Here is a 12,327-nt window from a genome sequence, read left to right on the forward strand (position 1 = left end):
AAATATTCCCGTGAATGTTTCGTTGGGGGCGAGCCAACCGGCACGTCGGAGACTGATTAAACACCGGGTTAATTTAGGAGACAGAAGGAGCGCGCCTGTAGCACACCCGATCGACGGCGAGCCTGCGCCGCAGCCCGCCAGCTCAGGCCCCTTTCCGGTTTCCATCAGGCATCACCACTGAAGCTGCTTTTGCATTGCAGGCGGGCGGGCGGACGAACAGCTGTACGGTGCAGAGCAGTGAGGGATCCGCTCTCACACTGTACTACATATATGCTCTTGCATTCCGACGCTCGTTTGGGTGAACCAGTTAGATCCACTCTATCAGAGTTGTCGTCTTGACAGGGATCTCCATAATTTATATAGCGCCCTCCATATATCACCTCTCACTAGCCAATAGCCAAATATATGACGTCTGACGTCTCATATGCCATCTGGAGTGTAACACGTGGAATGGTGCAGAGGTTGAAAAAAAAAGGATATCTCATTGATATTGAGTCACACGATTACGGATGCGGCAAATATCGCAATTATGTGTTTGTGTGTTGCCTCGGAATATGCGATACCAAGGTTATCAATATGACGACTCTGCTCGAGTTGCTCTTGTACACCATGCTGGTGACTGCTACAGCTGCATTCAAGTGGGACAAGGGATGCGGAGTCCACTTGTGTGCTACCCTCATGGTCTACTTTTCTTGTAAAATTTAGGTGCTTGAAAAAAAATAGTTTCAGCCAATCTGCTTGAGGTGACTTCTTCCACTTTTGGACGTCTCTTTTTTCTTCATCGTTCCCGCTTGTGATCCACCCAGCCGATGCCGGACGAAATGACTATTGTCGCCACTCACGACCGACTGTAGCCACTCATGGTCATCCCTCTATGCCTCACCTTCCCTAGTGCCGGCGACCGCCCTATACCCCACACCCAAACCCGTAAAGCCTCGGACTTGCCGCGGCATCCCTTTCTCGGCCCTGGGCTTCGTTTCTCTTAGGCTATATCATATATCGACGGCAGCGGTTTAGAATTTCAAGCAACTGATGGAAAACCATGTTTCCATATGTTCGACAACTATGAAAACTTTTAAATTTTAGTAATTTAACTTTTTGGGAAAGTGTGAAATCCAGAAAGTTTTGAGCACCCTAGGAGTTTGAATCTTAAAAAAATCTTAAATCCCGTGGTTCTGTTTTTCTTGAATTTTAGGTTTATACCCCCCCCCCCCCCCCCCCCACACCCCCACACACACACACACACAAAGGCAAATCTGACCGGGACCGGCTGCACCTTGTCAAAATCTAGTCATCGAGGAACTTACTCGGTGACTGATACAACAAGCTCGGCTGGACTAATGCCCCACTCTCTTGCCTATACTAGATTATTGCAGTCCTAACTTTTGTACTTCTATTGGAAAAATGTACGTTTTGTAACAAAAAGAGCAATGTTGCATCCGCGGATGACTTTTATGGAGTTGGGTATACAAGTTGATCGTCTACTCCCTCCGTTTATTTTTACTCCACATATAAAATTTGTTTGAAGTCAAACTACACAAAGTTTGACTAAATTTATATCAAAAAATATGAGCATCTATACTAAGGCTTTGTTCGGAATCCCTCCTCACCGCTCCGACTCCGTGGAGTCGTGGAGCTCAGTTTTAGCAGCTCCGTGAAAATGAGCTAGCACCTGGTCCGCTCCGGAGCGGAGTGGAGGGAGCGGAGAGGAGCCGAACGCGGCCTAAAACTATCCGTCATTGCCCCTCCTTCGCCGGAGCCGGGCACAACTTGTAGAAGAATTTTGTTCATGTAATTAAACGTACAAAAGACTCCTCGAGTAAAGGCTTCCACATCGGGTTCACCAAAATGAGAATCCCAAATCGCATGAGCAATAGGTCTTACGCGTAAAGGATTATGTATCCATGATCCAAAATTTCCTTCCCAAGCTACATGAAACAAATTTCTGGAGGTTCATAGAAAGATTATTGCTAACCGTCCAAAGTAGGGCTAAGAAAATCTCGAGACTCGTGAGCCGCTCAAGTCAATTTGAATTTTCGCTCGACTAGAGATCAACTCAGAAAGAAATGAGTTGACTATGAGCACTTTATATAGCTCGGTCGAGAAATGAGCTGATCTTGAGCCAACACTGGCTTGCTCGATTTGAGCTCAATTTTAGCTCGATATCATATAATTATATTAAGTAATTTTTATACATATTAAAAGGAAATAGGATAGTTTATTGCCATATATGTTGCATATGATTTTTCTCCATTTTACCTACTTGCAAACATGGAAGCTTGACTAAGTGCAAAGAAAATTTAGCCTCGATATGTTTCATGGTAAGTCATGTGTAAATATCATATTCTTTCTTTTCAAAGTTTGAGGGCAGACACACCTTCATTTTCTTCTATTTTTAGTTTATCCACGATCTTTTACTATTAAGTACTAGTCTTCTTATGATGGTTTCTTACGTTGTGTTATGGCAATCTTGTTTGAAAAATTTCCTTTGATTAAAAAAAATATCTTATATAGCTCGAAACTAACTTGAGATCGACTCGAAATCATTTCAAGCTGAGAACGAGTCACTTTTTACAGCTCAACCTTAAGCTTCACTTAGTTTTAGCTTGCTTGAATTTTATTATAAGTTGAGCTGAGTCTAGTCTAACTCGCTCGAGCTCGATTCGTTTGCAGCTCTAGTCCAAAGTGAGTTGCAAAACATCTGATTAAGACGTTCTTTAGTAATATCATCATGACTTTCCAAATCATGTGTGTTAGTAATAGCAAACCAAGTATGACGAGTACCGGGTCCTGAGTTAAGATATCTTGAACCCAGTTTAAATATAAACCAGTACTACATTTTTAGCTGCAAAAAATGCAATGGAGATAAAAAATATATTTCCTATACTTAAGATATGTCCTGAGTATAACTTCAAGTTAGTATAAAATTGGGTCATCTATTTTGGAACGGAGAGAGTATATCTTATAAAATATTAACGCAAAACGACTGTGCGCCATCAATAGATGTCGGCTCCAACCTCATCATGAGCATGAGCATGTGGCGGTACAACCGTACAAGCAAATGGACGGCGCGTCCGTACCGCGTATAGTATGTCTTACATTTTGGCACAATATATATATTCTAAATTTCTTGATTAAATAATAATCAACTGATTTGCTGCCAACGTACTATGTTACACTTACACTAGTATGTCTAACAAATGCTGCAATCTTCATATCTTCTACTCCCTCTGTCCCATAGTAAGAAAGTTCAAAAAACGTTTGTATATTACGGAAAGGAAAGAGTACTAGCTACCACTCATGTACGCCTCAAGCACAAAAGAGAAAAAGGAAAACCTGCACGCTGCTACTCCCTCCGTTCCTAAATATTTGTCTTTCTAGATATTTCAGCAAGTGACTACATACGGAACAAAATAAATGAATCTACATTCTAAAATATGTCTATATACATACGTATTTGTTACTCCATTTAAAATCTCTGAAAGGACAAATATATAGAAACAAAGGGAGTAGTTTCTAACAGAAGACTGAATGTGAAGGCAGAGAAATATTAGCTATCGTTGTTAAACCTTTCCTTTCTTATCTTTTGTGCTTTATAACGGTACTCCCTATTAACTTTGTGCTAAATCAAGGTCAATTAACATGTCCGGTCACTGCCAGCGGGCACGTCCGTGGGCGTATAGGGACTCATATTAGGCAACCATGGTTGTACATGCTCTAACCATTGGTAAAATGTTACGTTGTGTGAGGTTATAGGAATATCAACCATCAATTATCAAATATATATAACATTAGCCATTAATTGTAAAATAATAATAATAATAATAGCCATTAATTGGCAAAAATTAAACATTAACCATGAATCGTCAAAAAAAATGAATATTTGCCATTTTAAAATTTGGGGCTCTTGTGACAATTGGGTCCTCCCCCGGGGGGCAACTTTGACAACCGAACGATTTCACACTAGTATATATACCGGCATTTCTGCCTATATATAGCCCCAAGACCCACCAGGATCACCACACCCAGCTCTGCCCTGCGAGCGCATTCACATTCTTGAGCTGTGCCGGCTTTGCTTCTTGCCATTGCCTTGCATTGCAAGCTTTCAACCTCGAAAGAGTCCTGTTCCATTGCTTGTCACTCCAAGGCGCAAAGGCCATGGGCGGCATGCTGTTGCCTGCTGCTTCCTCGCCTCCCCTGTCGCGGGTGGCGACCTCCAGCGCCCACGGCGAGGACTCCCCCTACTTCGCCGGGTGGAGAGCCTACGACGACGACCCCTACGACGCCGTCACCAACCCCGGCGGCGTCATCCAGATGGGCCTCGCGGAGAACCAGGTCTCCTTCGACCTCCTGGAGGGGTTCCTGAGGGAGCACCCGGAGGCGGCCGGGTGGGGCGGCGCCCGCCCCGGCTCCGGCGTCGCCAGCTTCCGGGACAACGCCCTCTTCCAGGACTACCACGGCCTCAAAACCTTCCGGAAGGTACATCGTAGATGCACAAGAGCATGTGTCCTCTGCTTTATCTTGCTTGTCACCGACGGCGTGGACTGATCTTTGTGGCGGTCCGGTGCCCTTTGCTTGCAGGCGATGGCGAGTTTCATGGAGAAGATAAGGGGCGGCAAAGTGAGGTTTGACCCTGACCGCATCGTGCTCACGGCCGGCGCGACGGCGGCCAACGAGCTGCTCACGTTCATCCTCGCCAACCCGGGAGACGCGCTGCTGATCCCTACGCCTTACTACCCGGGGTAAGCAACCAATCAACGCAAGCCACTACTGTTCCATTGCGTGTGCTCGCTCATGTCCTGACATGCATGGCGCCCTGCAGGTTTGATCGGGACTTGCGGTGGAGGACGGGGGTGAACATCGTGCCCGTGCACTGCCACAGCTCCAACGGGTTCCAGGTCACGGTGGCCGCGCTCGAGGCGGCGTACGAGGAGGCCGCGGCGGCGGGGATGAGCGTCCGCGGCGTCCTTCTCACGAACCCGTCCAACCCGCTCGGCACCACGGTGGAGCGGTCGGTGCTGGAGGACGTGCTCGACTTCGTCGTGCGCAAGAACATCCACCTCATCTCCGACGAGATATACTCCGGCTCGGTGTTCGCCGCGCCGGACCTCGTCAGCGTGGCGGAGCTCGTCGAGTCGCGCGGCGACGACGTCGCCGGGCGCGTGCACATCGTGTACAGCCTGTCCAAGGACCTGGGGCTCCCGGGGTTCCGCGTCGGCGTGGTGTACTCGTACAACGACGCGGTGGTCACGGCGGCGCGGCGCATGTCCAGCTTCACGCTCGTGTCGTCGCAGACGCAGAAGACGCTCGCCGCCATGCTCTCCGACGCCGCGTTCGCCCAGGAGTACATCCGCACCAACCGCGAGCGCCTCAGGGTGCGCCACGACCACATGGTGGCCGGGCTGGCCCGCTCCGGCGTGCCGTGCCTGCCCAGCAATGCCGGGCTGTTCGTGTGGATGGACATGCGGCGGCTGCTCGGCGACGGCGGCGAGGCCACGGTCGCCAACGAGCTGAGGCTGTGGGACCTGATGCTGCACGAGGTGAAGCTCAACATCTCGCCGGGGTCGTCGTGCCATTGCTCGGAGCCCGGGTGGTTCAGGGTGTGCTTCGCCAACATGAGCCTGGACACGCTGGACGTTGCACTGGCGAGGATGAGCCGCTTCATGGACAGGTGGAACAAGGCGACAACGCTGCAAGAACATCACTAGACCAGTTCTTCAAAGAAACAAAAAAAGATACATTAGACAAAGTAAAAGTAATTTTTTGTGGCAAATCCATTGCCATTGTGAGGAAGTACGTAATCGATCCTGGTGACACATCAATTTTGTATGGGGATTTTTTTTCTCTCGAATAGAGAGATGCTATCCCATACTATTATATGTAAGAGTGGTTAATTCTTGGAATAAGTCTTCTTTGCAATCTTAAACTATTGAGTTTGCTAAACTAGTACTCCCTCCGTCCCATAATATAAGAGCGTTTTTTACACTAGTGTAAAAAACGCTCTTATATTATGGGACGGAGGGAGTAGCTTGGTTCACTTAACCCTTGAAAAATAAATTCTCCTCACTCAACCTCCTAAACCTTTTGTATCCACTCTGATTTGTTTCTAAAATCAGCAAATATGTTCATTCCTTATTAAAAAAATATGAGTGATGCCATACATACGACATCCTTTGTCCGATTTTGGTACGATCCTACCGATCACACCGTCCATGGATAGGCAAAATGCAGCCCCAACCATTTGATTGACTGTGGTATAGAGATCGTAGCACTATATGTCATACATGGAGTAGTTCCCAAAAATATATGAAAATATCACACATACGACAAAACTAGAATGATGCACCCCAAATGTTGTCGCAATAATATCTTTTAAATTAGTTAGATGTTCATCCTTTGATCTCATCAAAATGGGGTTTTGCTATTTATCAAGAAACCGGGAAAATAACTATTTTTAAATGAACAGTAACAAATCATTGGATCCAAACATCTAGACCCACGCAAGTATAAAATCACAACAAATGTTTTATCAAACGGTATGTGGACGAAGAAAACCATTTCTGAGTTGGCTCAGCTATAGCTACTCCCTATCAAAATGAAGAATCTCACTTATGGGCTCATGGCATCAATGTGAAATCAAAACAATGTTAACACTAGCATGGCAAAAGAAACAAAAATGCTACGTAGACCGAATCCAACTTACCGGCAGATTTCCTCCTGCCCCAGTGTTTTTTCCTTGAGAGCATATTTACCCCAAAACACTCATTAAAAAAAAACCCGACAGTACTGCATATGTCCAAGAAAGGAAAGTTTGTGGGATTCACCCTAGCCAAATACAACTGATTTGAAGACTATTAGAAAAATGCATTCTAAGTTTCGATACATCGGCAGTCGAGAGACTTGTGGTGTTTGAGATATCTTGCGAGTATGGTGGTCGCTTTGGCTGGACATATGTTGCGTCTGGTGGTTTTGTGTTTCTGTGCTCTTGTGTCGGGCTCATACGATGTTTCATGAGCTTGTGTGTCCGTCTAAACCCCTTCCTCTAGCTCTGGTTCTTGTTTCTTTTGTGTTTGTTTTTGATTTTTGCTTGATTTTCCTTAGTTAACCGTGATGTGTACTGTTTCCGGATTTTGTTTTCCTCATTAACTGGATCAACTCTTGTCTTTTTAATGCAATCGTGAGAACTCCCCGCCCTCTGACGAGGTCCCGTCCGACTTTGTGCGCTATTGTCAGATCCATCTAAGCAAGGACAAAACATTTTGAACTCAAAAGATCAGTGTTCGCCTTCTACATCGGTGCCACCGACTGGCACATCCCTAGCCAAATCCTTATTGTCATCGTCACGACGGCCGTCCTCTCAACAAACCAGCGTAGGGTGGTCGTCAAGGCACTAGCCATCTCCCGAACATTGTAGCATCGCGTCGTTAGGTCGGTGCGCGCACGCACGCGCGTCGGACGCGGGAGCGTGTGGAGTCTTCTCTTCAGTTCAGCTTGTCACGGCAAGTGTTCCACGCACGTAACGCGCCATCTAATACTCTCGGCCTACGCTGCTAAGCTAGTGCTAGCTGGTTCCAAGTCTTTCTAGAGTTCCCAGTGAACTAGCTAGCTGTGCTGTGCGTTTCACCAGATTCAAATTTCCGAATGTAACCAGGTACAGTACAGCTAGACGAGATAAAATTGGTAGTGCACCACCTACGAGACAAAGAAACAAAAAACGGGCTGATGAGCAGAGAGACGTACGTACGTAACGTACACTTTTGATGATTGGCACTGGGCCAAGCAGCGGCACGGAGACAGGCCAGGCTGGACCAGTGCTCGACAATGGCAAGACAAGAAGGGCACGGGAACAAGATAGAAGGGAGAGATCCCCTCGCCCAAGGCACACAACACGTCGGAAAGGCAGCAGCGATATTCCTGTGTTCCCAGCATCTGCGCGCGAGGTTGGCCATGGGCCACACACCTCATCAGCAACTGCACTCTCTAGAGAGTCGACACTTCTCCTTAATACCACTACATAACAGCTCATTAAGGGACAAGGGGCTCTGGGGATCCCGGGTTTGTCTGTGGAGCGCTAATGGCGTGATCGATCCGGCCAAGCACCACGGTTACATTAACGGATACTGCTGGGGATCGTGCTAGCAGAGTATGAACAAACAGTGGAGGTGCTTAGTTTTTTTGTTAGGGAAGATATGGCGGTGCTTAGTTAGCTAGGCGCCGAGGTTAGGTACGTGCTAGTGTACTTCTACATGCCGGCCGGGCAGGGCATATGCACCGTTGGCTAAAAGCGTCGCCACCGGCATGATTGATCTGCATACGTGTGAACAAGTTGACGGAGCACGCCGGCCTGTTGGCTGTTCCGCTAGCTACGTGCGTGCGTGGAGACGACGAGCGCACACTTGGCTGTCCCTGGAGCCGCAGGCTGTACTGTCGCGCCAAGGAATATATCCGTCCAGGGTTCAGCACGTTAAGCCATGCCACTGTAGTGTAGGACAGCAGTAGTAATGCTTTGGGAATATGTTCTTGTCTCGCAAGAAACCAAGCTTAGTTTTTCCTCCTGTGCCCGTCGTCCATCGGCTGCGATTCCACTCATCTATCGACGCCGTGACGACCGTGACCGACGGCGAGTGAAGAAGAATCTGGCCTCAACGTCTTCTTAATCTTTATCAATTTGCGGCGCCGAGAATGCATGCGTGATTTTTTGGCCTCAAGCGCGCCGTGCCTAACCGATGAGCTTTTTCGTTGATCTGCATCAAGTTGCTGATGTATTTTACAGGTGGAGATCGATCATCTGCATCACCAAGTGGCTCGTATTTTATGGAGGGAGAAGGCATGCATGTTGCCCGATCTTCTCGGATTTCCGTGCAAGTGCTAGAGGTTGCCGACAGTTAAACTAATCGAATCAATGCATTATTGCCTATCGTTCTGCTTGGGATCGGAAGGACTTCGATGAGGGGCTAGCGAGGACCGGTGGTACGTCGTCCTATGTAGGAGTACGCACGTACGTGGGCAAACAACAGACGACACATCTGAAGCAAGTTGCCACTAGAAAACTGGCTTACTAGAATGATTCAAGTTAGCAACTTGCCAGTAGAAAACTGGTTTAGTAGAATGATTCATGTGAGCAACTTGCCGCTAGAAAACTGGTTTACGAGAATGATTCAAGTGTATTTTTATGTCACGAGACGAGAGTTCATGGCATGCAGCTAGCTAGCTAGCGCTGACCAGTTAATTTGTCATCGATCGGTATATCCTCATGCATACTAGTAGTTCGCAGCTGGTTGATGATGACAACCTCATCTGCCGTGGAGCGTGTGATCGATCCATATGGATCGGCGACAGTAACTAGCACTGTTTACGCGTACGTTTACGTACGTACGTACATCTTGACAAACTTCGTCAAATGGTCGACGTTGGCATGCTGTGCAAGCTACCTCAATTAGCGGTTGTTGACTTGTCAGAGACGGCGACGCGTATACTTTTGTAATTAAACACAGCTGAACTATTGGTCGTCCATTAATCAATTCCGTCGATCTCGTAACGGCGCCACTAGGAACAGTATGGATGATCCATTGGACTTTGGAAGCAGTCAAAAATGTCCCCATAAAAAATGATTAGAAAACAAATATGTGCCGGGTATCTTCCAGATGGATCTCTGAATTACCATGCAAGCATGTATGTGCATATGAAATTAAAAATGCAATGCCTATGTTTAGGACTTAAGAATGGTAGATAAACATGCATGGTGTCACTCTCACTCCAGAGAAAGATCGTCCGGGCAGATTTTCGGCGACAGATGCATTGACACGGGCGAAGGATTCAGCCGAGCCCAAGTTACTTAATTAGGGTTGAACCAGCTTACCATCTTTGCAAGTCAACCATCAGATAAACCCAAACTGTCAATATCTCACACTGGGGTGCAGCTGTGTGCGGTATACTCCTCCGGGAGGAAGGAATTCCAGGCTTTGACTTGCAGATATATGTCGCTTCGGTAGCTCAATCCACAAGTAAATTAGTACTAATCCTGGAGTTGTCCCTTATTATTATTATAAGCTAGCTATAGGTCGGATGATCGATATGGTCCAGCTAGCTAGCAGAAACCTGCTTTTGGTGACGATGTCATGCATTCCCGTGGGCTCTTTCGCTCTCCAGTTTTGGTTTTGGTATTTCGTCGGCATGGAGCTGTCTGAGATGATGACATTCTTGTGTGCCTAACACACAAAAAATATGTATGCGCCAGAGTCCATATTGTTTGTGTCAAGGGTTGCGTCGTGCTATCCTTCTCTAAAATATGTGTCCATGTGGCCGCTAACTAGACTTCTGAACATACTTTGATTGAGCTGACTATTAGAGATCTACAGCCGGACTCAGCAAATCCGGCCCCTCAAACGCCCGCGGACTCGGACGCATCCGCGGGCACTGACCGGGCACTCCCTATATCCGCGTCTCCACACCCACTTATCTCACATTTCGTCCCCTATATTCATACTAAACCATATAACGTTGATAAAAACTACGTAGATCATGAGCGGACATACAAATGCACAATCGGTTCATCAAAAGATCACAGCCGGATATCAAAAGATAACCAAAGTTCACATAATACGACGGACAAGTTCAAACTACAACTAAAAACTTGAAATAAAGACGGATCTTCACCACTTCCTCGCCGGCCCTTTGCCCTTCCGGTCGCCGGCGCAGCTGTAGGAGTCCGCGGCAGGATGTGGGTCCACGTCGGAGCTGTCGGACCCGTCGGAGGAGGAGGAATCGGACATGACGATGAAGCCTTGCAAGCACCGGACAACGCGGTCTTGCTTGCGCTTGAGCTTGGCCACCCTCGCCGCCTCCCTCGCCGCCTCCCGCTCGGATTGCTCAATGCCGAGCCAGAGCTGCTTGGCGTTGAGCCTCCGGAGCCGTCGGGCCTTCGCCTCCGCCTTAGTCAGTGACTGCGACACACCCACTCGAAGAGACGGTCCTCGTCGTCGGCCACCCGGCGGCGGCGGGCGTACTGTCCAAACACGTCGGACCTGCCCACCATCGCCCTTGCCCTTTGCCTCTCGCGGCGGGCAGCTCGTGCCTCCGACTGCAGAGTCTGCATCCGCAGCGTCGGCTGAGTGGGCACTAGAACCCAGCGCTGCACGCGCGGAGCAGCGGCTAGAGGTGGAGGAGGCTGTCAGTCGGGAGGAGCAGATTGGGCAGGCATCGCAGATCCGCGTGCGGGGCGGGAACGGTCGGCGCCGGCATCGGCGCTGCCGCGACGGGCGAAAGGGGGCGTCGCACCGGACCCGGAGCTGCCGCCCGTATCGACCCGCGAGCGCGATACGGAGCGCCAGCTCCTCCTTGTCTCCGGAGCTACAGTCGGAGTGGCTGCCGGTGCTGGACATGCTCGCCAGCGCTAGGGATTTGGCAGATTGGGGGAAATGGGAGCGTCGGGGGGGGGGGGGGGAGCGGAGTGAGCTAGGGTTTTTGCCGGACGGAGTTTTTTGTGGGGTCGGGTGGGCTAGCGGTGGGCCGGGCTGACTTGGCGGGCGCGCCCCGTCTGCCTCATATCCGCCCTACATTTGGGACGGATATGTGGGGTGCCGGTCAGCCCGGGCGTTTGAGGCCCGTTTGAGAGCTCCGGTTGGGTCGGTATTTTGTGACCGGTCAGTGACCAGACGGACTGCCCGGGCGTATGAGACGGATACAGGGCGCCCGGCTGTAGATGCTCTTATACCTGTTGCGAGCTAGCATGTGATTGCGATGAAATACCTTTGTGCGGGCATTACCAATACTAAGATGGAATTTGAAATGAGAAAGGGCAATATTTCTGAAAGTCACCCAACAAAAAGGGGATTTTTTGTGAGGGAAACAAAAGGGGAAAAACTGATCGTACAATCATACATTAAGGGCTTGTTTGGTTAGTCGCCTAGATTTTGCATACATTGCATGTGTTGGTGAGTTGGCCTGGTTGAGGAAAAATAGGGGGAAAAAGCAATATTTGCACCTCGTTTAGTTACCCACATCGAGGCTGCCTACATTAGGGGATTGTTTTGGCATGGTGTTTGGTGTCCTGCATTGTCTCGGCTCATGCAACTAAACGGTGTTTTGTTGCACACAGGTTGCGAGGTGTGCTAACCTTATACCCTATATGGTGAGCTTACCCGCTACCTACACACGACCACATCGAGCACACCAATGCCACAACACTACAATCGTGACGAACTAGACGATGATGATGAAGTTCTTCAGCCCAAACCAATGATCCACCTTGCCAACTTCAACGCTGATGCATGCCTACTTGAGCACGGCCTAGAGTAAGCATCCTCTACCGTCTGCTTAGTCTTAAAC

General features: G+C 48.6%; 1 protein-coding gene across 1 annotated transcript; it reads left to right on the forward strand.

The window, feature by feature from the left end:
- Window positions 1-4,036: 4,036 nt before the first annotated feature.
- LOC123074124 (1-aminocyclopropane-1-carboxylate synthase 7) lies at window positions 4,037-5,903 on the forward strand. The gene is made up of 3 exons (XM_044497055.1): window positions 4,037-4,479; window positions 4,582-4,742; window positions 4,823-5,903. The coding sequence occupies exons 1-3, from the start codon at window positions 4,159-4,161 to the stop codon at window positions 5,706-5,708; spliced, it is 1,368 nt and encodes a 455-aa protein (XP_044352990.1). The 5' UTR covers window positions 4,037-4,158; the 3' UTR covers window positions 5,709-5,903.
- Window positions 5,904-12,327: the final 6,424 nt, after the last annotated feature.

The sequence above is a fragment of the Triticum aestivum genome, chromosome 3D (genome assembly GCF_018294505.1).
Source record: "Triticum aestivum cultivar Chinese Spring chromosome 3D, IWGSC CS RefSeq v2.1, whole genome shotgun sequence".
NCBI classification, from domain to species: domain Eukaryota; kingdom Viridiplantae; phylum Streptophyta; class Magnoliopsida; order Poales; family Poaceae; genus Triticum; species Triticum aestivum.